Source organism: Mus caroli, unplaced genomic scaffold (assembly GCF_978045245.1).
Source record: "Mus caroli unplaced genomic scaffold, Mus_caroli_1 scaffold_20, whole genome shotgun sequence".
Classification (NCBI taxonomy): Eukaryota; Metazoa; Chordata; class Mammalia; order Rodentia; family Muridae; genus Mus; species Mus caroli.
Window position 1 is genome coordinate 37,841,231 of NW_028227275.1, and position 18,423 is coordinate 37,859,653.

At 40.0% G+C, this 18,423-nt stretch overlaps 1 protein-coding gene and 1 non-coding gene across 5 annotated transcripts in view; both read left to right on the top strand.

The window, feature by feature from the left end:
• Smc5 (structural maintenance of chromosomes 5) overlaps nt 1-18,423 on the top strand; it is a 67,323-nt gene that overhangs the window by 37,927 nt on the left and 10,973 nt on the right. For all 4 annotated transcript variants that reach the window (XM_021151740.3, XM_021151741.2, XM_021151743.2 and 1 more), the window contains exons 13-18: nt 2,115-2,247; nt 3,805-3,978; nt 4,072-4,241; nt 6,918-7,041; nt 7,464-7,586; nt 17,648-17,773. In XM_021151740.3, the coding sequence (XP_021007399.1) occupies nt 2,115-2,247; nt 3,805-3,978; nt 4,072-4,241; nt 6,918-7,041; nt 7,464-7,586; nt 17,648-17,773 (850 nt within the window). The remainder of the gene's footprint in view (nt 1-2,114; nt 2,248-3,804; nt 3,979-4,071; nt 4,242-6,917; nt 7,042-7,463; nt 7,587-17,647; nt 17,774-18,423) is intronic.
• On the top strand, nt 16,243-16,344 carry LOC115030021 (U6 spliceosomal RNA). The gene has a single exon (XR_003835614.1). It is a non-coding gene; the product is annotated as a U6 spliceosomal RNA (small nuclear RNA).

The window sequence follows — 18,423 nt, forward strand, 5'->3', positions numbered from 1 at the left end:
TAAAAGACTTACGTTTAACAGCAAGGAAGAAAATAGTACCACTGATTTTTTTTTTTTTTTTAATGTAAAAATCCCTTTTCTTCTATCATTACTAAAATGTGTGTCTTTGTCACCTTTATTTCTTCCTTGTTTGTTTTGTTTTTTGAGGGGTGGTGCTGTTGTTTTGAGACGGGTTCCTACTGTATAGCTCTGTCTGTCCTGGAACTCAATATGTGAACTTCCACCTGCCTCTGCCTCCCCAGTGCTGAGATTAAAGGCGTGTTCTCCCACCGCCAGCTTTAGTTACTTTTCTATTGCTGTGAAGAGACACCATGACAAAGGCAACTTATAAAAGAAAGGGTTTAATTAAAGGCTTCCAGCCTTATTTATAATAGCCAGAAGCTGGAAAGAACCCAGATGCCCCTCAACAGAGTAATAGATACAACAAATGTGGTACATTTACACAATGGAGTACTACTCAGCTATTAAAAGGAATGAATTTATAAAATTCTAGGCAAATGGTTGGACCTGGAGGGCATCATCTTGAGTGAGGTAACACAATCACAAAAGAACTCAAATGATATGTACTCACTGATAAGTGGATATTAGCCCAGAAACTTAGTATACCCGAGATATAAGATACAATTTACAAAACACATGAAACTGAAGAAGAAGGAAGACCAAAGTGTGGACACTTTGCCCCTTCTTAGAATTGGGAACAATCACCCATGGAAGGAGTTACAAAGTTTGGAGTAGAGACGAAAGGATGGACCATCTAGAGACTGCCATATCCAGGGATCCATCCCATAATCAACCTCCAAACGACGACACCAATGCATACACTAGCAAGAGTTTGCTGAAAGGACCCTGATATAGCTGTCTCTTGTGAGACTAGGCCGGGGCCTAGCAAACACGGAAGTGGATGCTCACAGTCAGCTATTGGATGGATCACAGGGCCCCCAATGGAGGAGCTAGAGAAAGTATCCAAGGAGCTAAAGAGATCTGCAACCCTGTAGGTGCAACAACATTATGAACTAACCAGTACCTCGGAGCTCTTGACTCTACTAGCTACATATGTATCAAAAGATGGCCTAGTCGGCCATCACTGGAAAGAGAGGCCCATTGGACATGCAAACGTTATATGCCCCAGTACAGGGGAACGCCAGGGCCAAAAAGTGGGAATGGGTGGGTAGGGGAGTGTGGGGGAGGGTATGGGGGACTTTTGGGATAGCATTGGAAATGTAATTGAGGAAAATACGTAATAAAAAAAAAATAATAAGGGCTTCCTTTCACTTACAGAGGGTTATAGAGTCCATGGCTATCCTGGGGTGGGGCGGAGTATGACATCTAGCAGGGAGGCATGGACTAGAGCAGTACCTGAAAGCTTATATCTGATTCACTGAGCCTGGTGTGTGCTTTTTGTTTTGTTTTGTTTTGTTGTTTTGTTTTTCGAGACAGGGTTTCTCTGTGTAGCCCTGGCTGTCCCTGGAGCTCACTTTGTAGACCAGGTTGGCCTTGAACTCAGAAATCCGCCTGCCTCTGCCTTCTGAGTACTGGGATTAAAGGAGTGCGCCACCACGCCCAGCTGGTGTGGGCTTTTTGATGATAATTCTTCCATCAAGGCTATTCCTCCTATTCCTTCCCAAACAGTTCAACCAACTGGGGACCAAGTAGTCACACATGAGCCTATGGGAGCCATTCTTATTCAGATCACTGCACTATGTATTTTGCTTGTCAAGAATCAGGTTGTATGTCCATGAGTGCACATGTGTATACATGCAGAAAACAGCCTCAGGTGCCGTTTCTCAAACTTTCCATCCTCAGACTTTTGTATGTGTGTGTTGATGTTGTGGGGAAAAGGAAAAAGTCTCCTACTGGTCTGGAATTTCCCGAGTAAGGCAGAGTGTGTTGCTCGAGGGCCCAGTGATCTACGTCCATCTCCCCATTGGGATTATAAGCCAGTGCCACCTTACCTGCAGTGTGGGTTGTGGGGTTTGGACTCCACTCCACTGCACCTATGTTTTTGTTGTTCTTATAAGGCAAGCATTTCATCTGCTGAACCATCTCTTCAACCCAGTGTTCAGGTTTTTTAAATAATATTTTTAAAAGAAAAACCAAATCACTTTTCTTTTCAGACAGTATGGATTTTTTTCCTATCTTCGAGAGTTATTTGATGCACCTGATCCTGTGATGAGTTACCTTTGCTGCCAGTATCATATTCATGAAGTTCCTGTGGGAACTGAAAGGACCCGAGAAAAAATTGAACGGGTAAGAATGCAAACATATAGAAACTCTTTACATTTTGTCGTGATATGTCATAAAACTGTGACAAAAATATTTTATAACAGAAGTGAGACAAAGCTCTCTAGAACAAGTTAATAAATACTTTTGATTTTTAGAGGAATTGAGTAAAGCTAAAATCGTAATGCCTGGATGCTCTTAGGTGATTCTGCCTGGCATGATAAGTCTTGCATCCTAGATGACCTTTCAAGTGTACTTAGAAGACTAGACTGGGAGATAGGTCTGTTCTGGTAAGCTCCACCTTCTAAAGCTTTCAGTGAAGACTATCTCTATACCCAAATGACCACTTTTATTTTTAGCAGATACATCCTTAAGTTTTTTTGCAAGCAGGGACAGACCAAATCTCTCTTAGAACGAGCTATTTTGGGGGGAGGCGGGTGGCTTTGTTTTGTTTTTGTGAGACAGAGTGTCATATTCTTGAACTTACTAAGGAGATGAATCTGGTCTTGAATTCCTTTCTCTTCTTACTCAGCCTCGCAAATTCTGAGTATGGGTTACACTTGTGCAACACCCAGCTTGGGTTGGTTGGTTGGTTAGTTCTTGAAGCTCTTTCGGTTGGTTCTATTGTCTGTTGGCTTCCTTAACTTGAAATGTCCTTTGTGCTAGGAATGTCTTCCCTCACTATTTTGTGTCAGTTCAAATCCCAGTTAAAACTTGTTTTCATGAGAATTCTTTTTATTTCAAATTACTCAAGATTTAGGATGTCAGCTTATACCCTATTTATCCATTATGCTTAAAGAGTCTTATATCTTCATTTAGACTAGGAATTTCTCTGGTAAAACAAACCTTAACAGTGTTGATCATGAAGCTTCCGAGACCGGGGGTAGGGTGGGAATCACAACAACCTATTGATTGATAGTAGAAAAATCAGATGTAATGATATTATGGTGCTTAGAATGGTGGTGCACGCCTTTAATCCCAGCACTTGGGAGGCAGAGGCAGGTGGATTTCTGAGTTCGAGGCCAGCCTGGTCTACAAAGTGAGTTTCAGGACAGACAGCCAGAGCTACACAGAGAAATCCTGTCTCGAAAAACCAAAAAAAAAAAAAAAAAAAAAAAAAGAATGTGAAGAAAAATGATTAAAGAACAAAGGTCAAAATAAAAACTCTTTGAACTCTATGAAAAGTATTTTCATCTAGTATTGTAAACATGGAAAAGGAAGTCTGAGATTATGTTCCTTTAGCCAGTGCAGTGAAGGGGAGGAAAGCGGAAACCATTGGGCACTGGGCTCTTAGTGTCTCTTAGGAAAAACTACCAAGCTACAGCTCCTTGGGGGAGATGTCAGCAAAGGGAAAGCGCAGCCTTTTCACTGTTCAGTGAGCTTTCTCATCCCTCTGAAAGTTTGCCTTCCCAAACATTTACCTCCGGTGCATTAGCCACTCTTAGAGGTGTTGGATAGCTTGTATTAAGTCAGGGATATTGCTCTGCTAGAGTTCGCCTGGGTTTTGGTCTTAATTCTTTAGTCCTTTAAAGCATATATTATACTTTTTATTAGATGTTTATGAATTCCTGCTTTACGTTACAGGTAATACAAGAAACTCGATTAAAACAAATTTATACAGCAGAAGAAAAGTATGTGTTAAAGACTTCTGTATATTCAAATAAAGTTATTTCTAGTAATACATCCCTGAAAGTAGCCCAGTTCCTCACTGTTACTGTGGATCTAGAGCAAAGAAGACACTTGGAAGAACAGCTAAAGGTTGGTTCACTTGATTTAGTTATTAAAATATCAACTGGAGTTTTAAGACTTTAACTTTAAAAGGTTTGTTAACCATTTTTTAATACTTCTTAGGAAATGAATAGACAACTGGAAGCAGTGGACTCAGGATTGGCAGCCTTGCGTGATACGAACAGGCATCTTGAGCTCAAAGACAACGAGCTAAGGCTGAAGAAGAAGGAGCTTCTTGAAAGAAAAACCAGGAAAAGGCAGCTGGAACAGAAAATCAGCTCCAAGCTGGCAAGGTATCGTGTAGCTTGAGATGGGAGTTCAAAACACATGGCCCGAGTGTCTGCTAGCTCAGTCGTGGAATGGCAGCAGCAGGTTATAGTAATTTCTAAAGTTTTAATATCAGTTTTCAAATTGCAGTTGTGGTGCATAGGGCAAAAGTCAGACCAAAGTGTTCCCTCCAGTCCTTTGACCCACTCAATGCCAAAGTGTAAGTGTTTAGAATACAGTTAGAAATTATATTCGTGTAGGAAAATGACAGTTGTAGTTTCTTTCCTAAGGTCTGTGACCTCCAGACATGTGTAATTATCTAGGTTTGTAATACCAGGAGTGAAATACCTGCTATTGAGCAGGCCTTAAGTCCAGTTAAGACAACTATTGGTTGCCTCTAATATGAAAGTGCTACTATTCCACTCTTGAGGATTCTTTTTTGAGCTGGTAAACATGATGGCATAGACTGGGGACATTTCACAAGGCCCTATCCGTAAATAAAGAGCTCCAAGCAGTTGGTGGCTGTCTTAGTCAGGGTTTCTATTCCTGCACAAACATCATGACCAAGAAGCAAGTTGGGGAGGAAAGGGTTTATTCGGCTTACACTTCCATGCTGCTGTTCATCACCAAAGGAAATCAGGACTGGAACTCAGACAGGTCAGGGAGCAGGAGCTGATACAGAGGCCATGGAGGGATGTTCTTTACTGGCTTGCCTCCCCTGGCTTGCTCAGCCTACTCTTTTATAGAACCCAAGACTACCAGCCCAGGGATGGTCCCACCCACAAGGGACCTTTCCCCCTTGATCACTAATTGAGAAAATGCCTTACAGTTGGATCTCATGGAGGCATTTCCTCAACTGAAGCTCCTTTCTCTGTGATAACTCCAGCTGTGTCAAGTTGACACACAAAACCAGCCAGTACAGTGGCTGTTGAGAGAGGGTGAATCATTTTTCCCCGGGAAAGAGCTTCATCATAGGTTATCTAATCCCAAGTGGTAAGTCTTTGTTGTTGTTGTTGTTGTTTGTTTTTTTCAAGACAGGGTTTCTCTGTATAGCTTTGGCTGTCCTGGAACTCACTTTGTAGACCAGGCTGGCCTTGAACTCAGAAATCTGCCTGCCTCTGCCTCCCGAGTGCTGGGATTAAAGGTATGTGCCACCACGCCCGCCTCCAAGTGGTAAGCCTTAATACATACATGTACATATGAGAAACACTAAGCAGACTCACAGAGAGACAAAGGAATATAGAGATATCATGAATTTGAGGGTAGAGTAGGATAGAGTGGTTGGAGGCAGGAAAGGGAGGTATATGGAAATGATGTGAATACAGTATTACTACTGATTTTTCAAAAAATAAGATTAAAAAACTGGGAAAACCAGAAAAGATTTTTTTAAAAGACAATAAACTATATTACAGAAATTTTCTTTGTTTTTAATCTTTTTTAAAGCAAATAGCTTCTTTCCTGCATTTTCTTTTTCAATTTTTAATCTTGTTTATCACCTTCAGCCCTTTACTTTAATCCTATCTTCAATTATTGACAAACCATTTAAACTTTACTGTGTGACTTCTGTAATTCCCTTGTTGAAGCTTGTTTAAGACTTTCTTGTTAATGATTTTTGGGAGAAAATGAGTTTTTGTTTATTACCAGCCCATTACTTTATTTCTGCCTTTATTCACTTTGTAGTGATTCTGTGGTGATGCCCTGCAGCGATGGTTGGACCCTCCGTTCAGTTCATCCAGATGATGCTTGAAAAGTTAGGGTGGGAGGGTGGGTGGGTGGGTGGGTGGGCTAGCAGGTTCTTGCCAGGCTGCGCCTTGTGCTTCCTACGGCCGGCTTTCATAAGTATTCAGAATCTTGCTTTCCTCTCCAGCAACTCTTCCTCTCTGTCTCCTCGGAATCACCATGGATTAAACTTATCATACAACTTAATATCTATAGTTGTAGGTGATGACTTCACTTTTCAAACCTTTGTTTCTTAATCTTTAAATTTATCTTAATGATAATTGTCGGGGTGCAGGGTGTAGCTCATGTAGCAGGCTGGCCTCACACTTGCGTAGCTGAGTTACCTTAAACTTGGGATTTTCCTGCCTCTGCCTCCCAAGTGCTGGGTTGTGTACCTGCACTCCGGATCAGTGCTGCTGTGGGGATGGAATCCAAGTCTTTGTGCTTATCAAGCAAGCACTCCACCAGCTGAGCTCCATTCCTAGCCCTTGTGTTGATTTTTCTTCTGTTTCTTTTCCGTATGGGTCAGCTCTGCCTGCTTAAGGACTGTGTTTTATGAACAATGTCAGTATCAACCTATATTAATAAATAAATAATTTCTGGGCCAGGTATTATTCTATGTTGTGTGTTTTTTCTTCCAAGTTCAGACGGAGGAAATTTCTCATCTGCAGTGTACAGATGAGGAAGCTAAAGCTCCGGCTTTGCTTTTTGATGACTGACAATGGGGAATTCAGACTTCCTTTCTGACTCCATATTCTGCATCAGCACCATTGCTGACACTAAACTTTGCAGGTCATATAGCTCCACAGTATATTTTCATCCTGACTGATTGTATTAAAAGGTGCTTAATCTAGAAACTAGTATTTATACTTCTGATTACCATTATTATTATATAAACCAAAAACTTCGGGGGACCTAAGGCTTTGGACTCGGTCCTTTGTTTGGCTCTGATCTCTCCATCATTATATGTGTCTGTCATACAGTATAAAACTGATGGAACAGGATACTTGCAATCTGGAAGAGGAAGAACGAAAAGCAAGTACCAAAATAAAAGAAATAAATGTTCAGAAAGCAAAACTTGTTACTGAATTAACAGGCCTTGTAAAGGTAAGATGTTTTTCTTAATTTTTGACATTTTTTGAAAAACACTAAATACTAAAATTTAGTAATATTTGGAGGACTTTATGAGAAATCATCACTTTACAGTTTTTCTGGTTTGGTGATATAAGCAAGAGATTTTTATAATCAGCTTCAGCTTGTTTAGGTTTTAATGCTTACAGAGAATCTTAAAAGTTAACTTACTAGGCTAAATTACTTTCTTTCAAATGACCTAAATATTTAGGAAGTAACTTTTTAAAGTAGTTTTATATTAACTATTTGATGGAGATGTCAATCACAAGAAGATCTTATTTTTTCATGATTCATAATTTTGTTTTGAAAAAAAAGAACTGTGGCATTCTTCATGGTTGTAAAACTTAAGCAACTTAGAAAACATAAAAACCAAAATCTTATGGATTGTTTGTTTCTAGATATGCACTTCTTTCCATATTCAAAAAGTTGATTTGATTCTTCAAAATACTACAGTGATCTCTGAGAAGAACAAGTTAGAAGCAGATTACATGGCGTCATCTTCCCAGCTGCGCGTCACAGAAGTAAGACATTCTTCCCTTAGCTTTTTATTTTAGGGTCCAACCTTAAACTAGTTTAAAAGGATACATCGCATACTATTGTTTTCAGTGTCCAGTTGTTTTATACTATGTAATTTCAAACTTAGTGGCCATCAAGGTAGATCATTGAAGAAAAGCATTTGGCACAAAATGGCAATGACCAAAGTTTAATCTCTCAAACCTGGGAAAAGGTAGAAGGAGAAAGCTGACTTAGTGTGGCCACACCTATGCTCTTAGACACAGTAGTAATCGTTATTAATAAAATAAAACTTTGTATTTTGTAAATGAGGAAGCAATACTTGAAGGATATAAGAGTGGATAGATGAATAATCACTACAGTTTAACCTTAACTTTAGTATTTCATAGTAGATGATAAAATTGTGTGGAGAAAGAAGTATGAAATAATACACAAACTTAATTCTAAAGATGTAGTGTCAAGGTGATGGTGACAGTTATTTTTTATTTTTGTTTTTGTTGTTACTTAGTATTTTAATCTCTAAATTACTTTCTCAAGAATAGAAGAACACTTGGTATCCTAAACATCCATGGAAGACCTGTGCAGTAACAAAACTAAACTTGAGAAATCCCTATTGATGTCTTACAGTCCTGCTTTGATGGTAATCACATGCAGTTAGTATCAAACTGAACAGTTTATAAGAAATGTCCCAGTAGACGGCTCTTTCTTAACACACTGGCTTTTTTAAGTTCAAGGATTCTAGGCCATCTGTACTTCTTCTTTTTTTTTTTTTTTTTAAAGATTTATTTATTTATTATATGTAAGTACACTGTAGCTGTCTTCAGACACTCCAGAAGAGGGCGCCAGATCTCGTTACGGATGGTTATGAGCCATCATGTGGTTGCTGGGATTTGAACTCTGGACCTTTGGAAGAGCAGTCGAGTGCTCTTACCCACTGAGCCATCTCTCCAGCCCCCCATCTGTACTTGTGACCATCTTCTACAAAACCCTGGTTTCCCATGGACCCTTCATGGTTAGTAATTTAATAAAAAAGCACGGACCTCTGAACAACACCGACTTTTCATAAAGAGACACACAGAACACTCTCTGAGAGAATCCCAAACAGGCTCTGTGCTCTTTTCATGAGGAATTGTATATGTCACTCTCCTGATGTGCTTACCAGCCAAGGAGCTCCACCAAGCTGCAGGGCTTCTCCTGAGTGTCTAGTACATGAGCATGATTGCACCATTAGCTGTGAATTGCACTCAATAACCAGACCTCTTGTATAGCCCTGGCTGTCCTGGAACTCACTTTGTAGACCAGGGTAGCCTCAAACTCAGAAATCCGCCTGCCTCTGCCTCCCAAGTACTGGGATTAAAGGCGTGCGCCACCACCGCCCGGCAAAGATTTATTTATTTATTATATGTAAGTACACTGTAGCTGTCTTCAGACACACCAGAAGAGGGCGCCAGATCTAGCTACGGATGGTTGTGAGCCACCATGTGGTTGCTGGGAATTGAACTCAGGACCTTTGGAAGAGCAGTCAGTGCTCTTAACTGCTGAGACATCTCTCCAGCCCCCCAAGGAATTCTTGAATAATAAAAAAAAAATCTCTTGGTATTGATTTTCAAAGCTAATCTTCATTTCCACCTGAGAAGTCCAGAATACAATTTGGCAACATTAGTCTGTAGGAACTTCAAAACAAACTGCCAGCAGCGTTTCTTCTCTAAAGAGATGCTCAGCAGTCCAATATGAAAAGAGCTGAAACGGAGAGAGACTGTTAAAGAAATCCTACAAATAGTGGACTAGACAACGGTCTAGTAATGCTTTCATTGTCTAGACTTAAGAATCTCAAACTCCTTTGAAAAACAAAACTTACTGAAAAGAGTAAGAACTACATGATACATGTACTAACTGGCTATAAGTCTAATATATAGCTAAATTCTCTGAAAAGGAATGAAAGTTGCAAATAAAATGGCATATATTTGCTGATTGTCTTTTAGATATATTCAGTATTATTATATGAATTGATACTTTCAGACATGGAAATAAGGATTTTTTTTTAACTGTTACTTATTGTAAGGAGCCAATAGATAATCTTTCTCCCAAGAAGCTATAGGGAGGTATGAATATCATGTAAGGTACTTGTAAGAAGAGAGTGATGTACAAAGAAGAGGGGTGAAGAGCAGGGGCACTGCAACTCAGGAGTAGATGTTTGTTTACCAATACAAAACACAGAATGAAGACCAGGCAGATTTGTGACTTTAATCCCAGCACTTAGGAGGCTGAGGCTGGAGGATCATTTGAACTTAAGAGTTTGAGACCAGCATAGGCAGCATGGACCCCATCTCAAATAAATAGCAAAATAGCAATCAGATTATTAACTTAAATGTCTATAATTTCTTTACTACATTTTTTAAAGTAAATTCTAACATCTTTGAGTTAGAAGCATCGCTTTACAGAAAAAAAAATTATTCCAAAAAAAGATTGATTCTAAACAATTCTAAAGAATTTCAAAGAGAATCTTTGCCTGTTTTCAGTAATTAAGCTGTTAATATCTGTGATGTTCTTTTTGTAGACGTGAGGAAATAAATGATGTCATTAGGAGTTTTAGCCTAAAAGAAAACAGCTTCAGTATAAAATAAGGATGTGGATTAATACAAACCTTGAAGAGCTTGAGTTGGAAATGACCAAAATAACTTCATGATCTATTTTCTCTAACTGGGGCTGAGAGGGCAAGCCCAGCATGGTGGTTCATGGCTTTAATGCCCACCCTGGGGGGCTGGGGCAAGGGGTTAAGTTTGAGGACACCTATCCTTAAAGAGCAGCAAGTGCTCTTAACCAAAGAGACATTTCAAATCTAAGCATTTAGATCTGGGATTCCACAAATACTGGAAAGTGTGTAGCGTTCTTCTTCCACAAGAGGGCCTTCCAGGAAAAGGTTTTTCTTGTTCAATATTAGTCAAGCTATTTCTGTACCACTTTTAAGACAATTCAGCTTTCCAGAGAAAGAATTTTAGAGAAAAGGTGATAATTGTTTCTTTAAGATATATACTTAAGGAAATTTTTTTTCTGAACTACTAATTGAAGATGTTTTCTATATTTTGCCATTCTTTTGTGCCAAACAGATACATTATTCTCTATACTCAGTTAACTATTTAAGACCAGAAATCCTAACAAAGCCTTTTGATTAATCTTCTATAAATATATATTCCTTTTTTTCCCTGTGTTACACTAACAAGGATCAACAAGAATTGTGGCTTAAAGTGGTCAGGGGCTTCTTTCTTACTTAACTACCATGGCACTTACAGTGTCTGACTAGTTCCTCTCTCCCCGTATTTTTTGTTATTTTTGAATAAAAATTTAGAGAATTTCATGTATGAATGCACTGTATTTACATAGATTCTACTCCCTTTCCAACTTCTTTAGTATTCCCCAATTCCCTTTCAAGTTTATTGCTTCATTTTTTATAATTATATGTTATATACATAAATATATACACCCACACATACATATGCATATTTGTGTGTGGTCTGTGTGTACATAACACCTACTGAGTACATTTAGTGATGTACATATGTACATAAAATTAGGACTGACAGCTGGGCGTGGTGGTGCAGGCCTTTAATCCCACCACTCAGGAGGCAGAGGCAGGTGGATTTCTGAGTTCTAGGACAGCCAGGGCTATACAGAGAAACCCTGTCTCGAAAAACAAACAAAAAAAAAAAAATTAGGACTGACCACTTGAGATTGGAGAACTTATAAGATGGTTCTCACCCTTCAGCAGCCATTGCTTAGGTGCTTGCCTTCATCTGGGTGTGGAGCCTTGTTCATTTTTCCCATCCTCTTTGGCATGTAGAGTCAAATATATTTTTGAGATTTTGTGGCTATAGCATCCTTCTCACATCTCAGTACCTCAGAGTAGGCATCCCAGTCTTCTGGTTCCAAAAATATTTCCACTCCATCTTCTGAAGCTGAGGTCTAAGGGTTGTGTTATAGATGCGCTGGTTAGTCTGTGCAGCGTTCCTGATTCACTTACTCTACACTTTATCAAATCATAGGTCTGTGTAGAAGCCTCCAGCTTGCTGCATGAAGAACCTTTTTAATGGGGGATAACAGCTGCTCTAGAATACAGTTAGAAGTTACATTGGTTTAGAGAATGACAGTAGTACTTTCTCCTCTGGGGTCTGCAACATCTCCAGCTATAGGTAGTTGGCTAGGCTTACACTACCAATCAGATGGCTGTTGTTATCCCAACGATACAAAGTCTCATCACCACACCACTGGGGATACCTTGCCCAGCTGATCACTGTGTGCTTCACACAACTAGCAACTGGATAGATCTTTTGAGTACTTTTCTCCCTGGCAGCATGCACAGCTCTTTCCCATAATGTGAGAGCTGATCTTCAAAGAGGGTACTTTAAAAATTCCTCAAGTTCTGGGAGGCAAAGACAATGACAATCATCCATTGTTGTTTTGAGGGTCTCCTAGACACCCCTTTTCCAACAACTCAAGGGAGATTTCCTTGCCTGACACTGGATATTTATAGTAGTTAGATAGTCTGTTAAGGAACATTATCACTCAGTGTGACATAATTCCACATGAAGTACACACACAGGTTATATTTGCATTAAGTTTATAATACAATGTTTCCATATGGTTTGTTTTTTAAAAATGATTTTGTAAGACAGGCAGTGGTGGTGCACACCTTTAATTCCAGCAATCAGGAGGCAGAGGCAGGCGGATTTCTGAGTTTGATTTTGATTTCTGGTCCACAGAGCGAGTTTCAGGACAGCCAGAACTACACCGAGAGAAAAAAGTACTTTATGTATGTATTTGAATGCCTGGATATATGTATGTGTACTGTGTGTGCCTCTCAGCCATGCTGTGGGTGGTGGAAACAACCCAGGTTACTCTACAAGGGTAGCAAGTGCTCTTAACCAACGAGACATTTCCTGTCTAAGCGCTGAGCTCTGGGATGCCCCAGACGCCGCGCAGTGCACAGCCTTTGCCTTTCTAGGCTTGGTAGTTACTAGTAGAGTCTGTCCATTTACCTACAGGGTTATTTCTTTGGTTTGGGGGTTTTTTATGGCTGAATAGAATTTATTATCCGGAAGTTACAGAGACAGAGTTCAGAGTAGAGACTGAAGGCATGACCATTCAGAAGCTGCCCCACCTGGGGATCCATCCCATAAACAACCACTCCTGCAGATGCCAACAAGAGCCTGCTGACAGGAGCCTGATACAGCTGTCTCCTGAGAGGCTCTGCCAGTGCCTGACTAATACAGAAGTGGAAGCTCTCAGTCATCCATTGGACGGAGCACAGGGTCCCCAATGAAGGAGCTAGAGAAAGGACCCAAGGAGCTGAAGGGGTTTGTAGCCCCATAGGAGGAACAACAATATGAACTAACCAGTACCCCCAGAGCTCCCTGGGACTAAACTACTGTATTAGTTAAGGTTTTACTGCTGTGAACAGACACCATGACAAAGGAAATTCTTATAAAAACAACATTTAATTGGGGCTGGCTTACAGGTTCAGAGGTTCATTCCATTATCATCAAGGTGGGAGCATGGCAGTATCCAGCAGACATGACCAGGAGAAGCTGAGAGTTGTACATCTTCATCCAAAGGCTGCTAGTGGAAGACTGACTTCCAGGCAACTAGGGTGAGGATCTTAGGCCCACACTCACAGTGACACACCAGGTCATACCTATTCCAACAAGGCCACACCTCTAAATGTTGCCACTCCCTGGTCCAAGAATATACAAACCATCACAACCACAAGTCAAAGCATATGGTGGGGTGTTGCTCTAGCTGCATATGTAGCAGAGGATGGCCTAGTCCTTTATCAGTGAGAGGAGAGGCCTTTGGTCCTGGTGAAAGTTCTATGCCCCAGTATAGGGGAATGCCTGGGCCAGGAAGCAGGAGTGGGTGGGTTGGGGAGCAGGGGAAGCTGGGAGAGGATAGGGGATTTTCGGAGGAGAAACTAGGAAAAGGGATAACATTTGAAATGTAAATAAAATATCTAATTAAAAAAATTATGAGTATCTCAAAAATATTATGCATACACGGATGCTATCCTAGACTGCTTCCAATTCTTAGCTATTGTGAATGATCAGTCCTGAACATACTGAGCAATTATCTCTCTAATAGGATAGATAGCAAGTCCTTTGGATTTTTGCTCAGGAGTCGTATGGCTGGGTCATGTGTAGATGTGTTTGCAGAATTTTAGGTGTAGCTTCTCTATAACGAATTCCATAATGGCTACACCAGTTTGAGAATCGGTGGATGGGAGCTCCTGTTTCTCCACATTCTGATTGTCAGTTGTTTCCTTGATCTTAGCCTTCTAACTGGGCTAAAATAGAATCTCAAATAGTTTTCGTTTATCTAAATGCTAAGGATGTTGAACACATTTTAAATTTTTTGTTTTGAGAAATCTCTCTTCAGATCTATACCTAGTTTTTCAGTGGCTTGTTTTCTTTAATAGTTCTTTTTTAAATTTCTCTCAGGCTAGTAATTAGAAAAAGACTTATTTTTATTTCAGTTCAATACAGTATATAACCTTTTACTTTTTATACTTTTATCTCATTGATTGTTGTCAAACTAAATGACCCAAAGACCTTGTTAATAATAGAACTCTCCAAGTCCTTCAGAGATGTTAATCACATAGACTTGAGGTGTCACTAGGCCATCAACCCCTTACATATAAGTGTTTTTGGTTTGGGGTTTTTTGTCTTTATTTTGGTTTTTTAGGGAAATTAGTTTGTAGTTTTCTACAGCATGAGATAAACATAGTTTCATTATTAGAAACCTCATATAGCATTGAGCAAGTTTCTTGGCACCTCTCAGCCACATCTAAAAGATAACATAGCACATTTCCTAAACTTGCGTAAGTGTGGAGTAGAGTGGCTATGACGATACTTGGTCTAGAAGTGGCGTTACATAGATTAAATGCCCTCCTCATCATACATAAAACTTGAAAGACTGGCCTTTGTCCACCTTAGTAAGGCTAGATTTTTATAACCTTATAGACGCCTCTCCTCCAGTCATGTTATGTTACTTACTAACCAAGTGTGTCTTTGAGGCTTCAGTGCCTATATATTCATAGTCATCTATCTTTAAATTTTTCTTCATAACCGGTTCTTATTAGTTTTCTCCCATTAAAGCTGTGCAGCTGACGCAGCTTCTTCAGTCACTCTGACCTCTGTTCTATATTCTGTTTCCTGCTTACACACTCTGTCCACACTGCTCCCACTGAAAAGCATTTATTATAACAAATGTAACATGTGCTCTATAGGGCAAGCACAGTACCTTATGGTGGCAGCACTTGTGAGGTAGAAGCAGAAAGATGAGTCCAATACTAACTTTGGCTACATAGTAAGTTTGAAGGTGAGCCTGGACTATGGGAAACCCTTTCTCCAAGATGAGGGGTTCTCCCGCCACACCTTTGATATTTAAATTTAGTCTGTTTGTTTGAGTTTGAAAGTATGTTAGAGTTACAACATTGTTCCCTTTCCTCCCTCTAAATCCTCCCATTTGCTCCCTCCTTCAGATTCATGCATGGCCCCTTTTTTTCATCAGTTGTATGCATGTATCTATGTATTTTTACATACACACCCACATATATAAATCTGGGTGTGTGTGTGTGTTTCCAAATATAACCTCTTGAGTACATACATATGTTACTGTAAGGCCCCTGAAGCTGGGCCTCCGCTCAAGTTCCGGGATGAGCTGGCCAGCACCCCAGTGACCCGAGAGAAAACCACACCTGATGCAAACTGCAAGAGGTTTTATTATCAGCTAGCTGAGGACGAAGTCCCTCCACTGTGCAGGGCAGGGGAGTTCGACCCAGAGAGGTGACAGTAGGGGGCTTTTAACAGCTAGCTGAGGATTTGGGAGGAGTTGGGAAGAGTTGGGAGGAGTTGGAAGGAGAGTTCTTCTCTTCCGGGTGTCCTTGGTGAAATTTACAAGGCAGAAGTGGGGAGTGAGTTCTTTCTGAATTTTTAATCTCCATGTCCTCGGCACAGGAAGGCAGGCATCTCTCTCTGGTTGTAAAGTATAGAAACAAAAAGGCTTTTTGCTGGCTATAGAGAACAAAGAGCTTCTTTCTGGCTGTATTTTTAGAGGTCAGGGAAAACAAGCTTGGGGAACGTCCAGGGGCTTTACCTTCCAGGGAGAAATGCTCTAAGTCGGGGTCTCACATTACTTGTATGTATGGGGCTGACCATTTGATGCTGGAGAAGCAGTATTTGTTCTCTTCTCTGGGGAGGGCCACCTTTTCTGCTCCCAGCTTTACTCAGTTACCTGTGGGGTTTTTGTGGGACTGAGGCTCCATGGGCTTTAACTCACGTTTGGGCAATCAATGTTGGTGAGACTTTACAGGTGGAGCTTCTGGTATTACTAGGAGACACAATCTCACAGCAGAGTAGGTAGGGTTTCTTACAGGCAGGCATGAATATGCGAGTTATTATAATCTCTAAATGTGTAAACTTGAATGGTTTTTTAATTAGTTTTTTTAAAAATAATTTTATCTGGCCTAGTGGTGGTGACACACACCTGTAATTCCTAGCACTCAGGGCAGGGAAAGGGGAGCAGATCTTTGAGTTTGTGGATAGCCTGGTCTATAGAGCTAATTCTGGGACAGTTAAAGCTACACAAAGAAATCCTGTCTCAAAACATAAATAAGTGCTCGCTTGCACATATACTAAAATTGGAACGATACAGAGAAGATTAGCATGGCCCTTGCGCAAGGATGACACGCAAATTCGTGAAGCGTTCCATATTTTTTTGTATCAAAAGATGGCCTAGTAGGCCATCACTGGAAAGAGAGGCCCATTGGACTTGCCAACTTTATATGCCCCAGTACAGGGGAATGCCAGGGCCAAAGGGTGGGTGTGGGGGGGGGGGGACTGGGGGGGTGTATTGGGGACTTTTTGGATAGCATTGGAAATGTAATTGAGGAAATTACCTAATTAAAAAAAAAAACAGGGGCTGGTGAGATGGCTCAGTGGGTAAGAGCACCCAACTGCTCTTCCAAAGGTCCAGAGTTCAAGTCCCGGCAACCACATGGTGGCTCACAACCACCCGTAACGAGATCTGGCGCCCTCTTCTGGAGTGTCTGAAGACAGCTACAGTGTACTTACACATAATAAATAAATAAATCTTTAAAAAAAAAAAACATAAATAAGTGAGTGAGTGAGTGAGTGAATGAATGAATGACTTTGCCTTTTTAAAATATATGTATTTAGGGGCTTGGGTATATGCACATGGAACCCAAAGGATCCCCTAGATCTGGAGTTATAGGCAGTTGTGAGCCATCTCTCCATCCCTCTTTTCAGCCTGTTACTGTGTAGTGCTGTGGGAAATAAAAGATACAAGGACTAGGCATAGGGCTATGTGACTATAATCCCCTTACTTGGGAAGCAGGAGGATCGGGAGGTCAGGGTCACTCTTAGGGAGATAACAAGTTTGAAGCCAGCCTGGGCTACTACATAAGACCCTGCTTCTACAGTCCTACCTCCCCAAAATGGGGTAAGGTTGGGGATCAGGGAAAGGAGAGAAAACTTAGGTGGGGAACACTCATCCAAGGGTACTCAGTAGATAATGTCTGTTTCTGTTATGATGATGGTTGTGTGGGTCTTTCTCTATTCACCACTCAATACTTAATGCAGATTGGCATCTCATAGATCTTGCTAATTAACTGCTGGGGAAATAAATAAGTCCATGAATGAATGATAAATAGTTAAAACATATTTGAAAGTTATTAGGAGTACTTTTTAAATTTATATTCAGATATTTATTTTCTTATGTGAAGCCTGTGTATGATAATGTTTCATTAAAATTAAACATTTATAAAAGAGTAAACTTTAGAGTTCTTACATATTAGAGAAATACTGGCTCTGATATTTTAAAGTTTAGTTTAAATTTTTACCTTCATAATAAAAGGCTAATGTATTTTTATAGTAAGAAAGTCATAGTTCAGATGACATGATAATCATAATGAGTTCAGCAATTTATTGGATATGTGATTGTTTTATACAACAAGCCTCTGATTTAGTAGTAACATTTTAAAATATTACTTTTTTAATAGCAACAGTTCATTGAATTGGATGACAACAGACAGAGATTGTTACAGAAGTGCAAGGAACTTATGAAGAAAGCTAGGCAAGTATGCAACCTGAGTGCTGACCAGGCTGTTCCACAAGAATTCCAGACAGTAAGTATAAAAATAAGTAATGCTTCAGTTGACCTAAAACAGAATTTTAAGTTTAAGATGTCCTACTCTAGGCATAGACACAGGACATGAAAACACAAAGTAGCATTTAAAATACGCCGTTTCCCAATGATCAAATACTTAAAGTAACTTTGATTAACTTACTTTCTCTCAGATTTAGTCACCAATCTTTGCTTAGTTTTAAAGTATGAGCAATATCTTAAAATGACAATATAACATTCATTTTCACAATTAAAGTCTTTCCCTCTTAACCATCATAGAAAGGGATTGTTGGCGTGTAAAACATCCGTGAAAACTAGTAAGTAATTTGTGTCTGACAAACAGTAAGCAAGGATGATATTGAGAAAGACAAAGGCAAGAGGGTGGGGTTTTTTTGGGGGTAGAGGGTTGTTTTGTTTTGCTTTAGAAGTCTGTCTTTAGGGGTTTTCAGGTGCCGAATCTTCAGAGATGATACCTTCTGTCAGTTATATGCTGGTATGTCAGTGTCCAACTAAGCAATGCTCGTTCCTCTCTGTTCACACTCTGCCATTTATTCTGTCCCTTGTGTTCCTAGGCTTTATCTGACATTGAAACCTTTTCTGCATACCTACCCGAAGGAATATCAAATTAGCTACAAATGCATTTTTAAATAG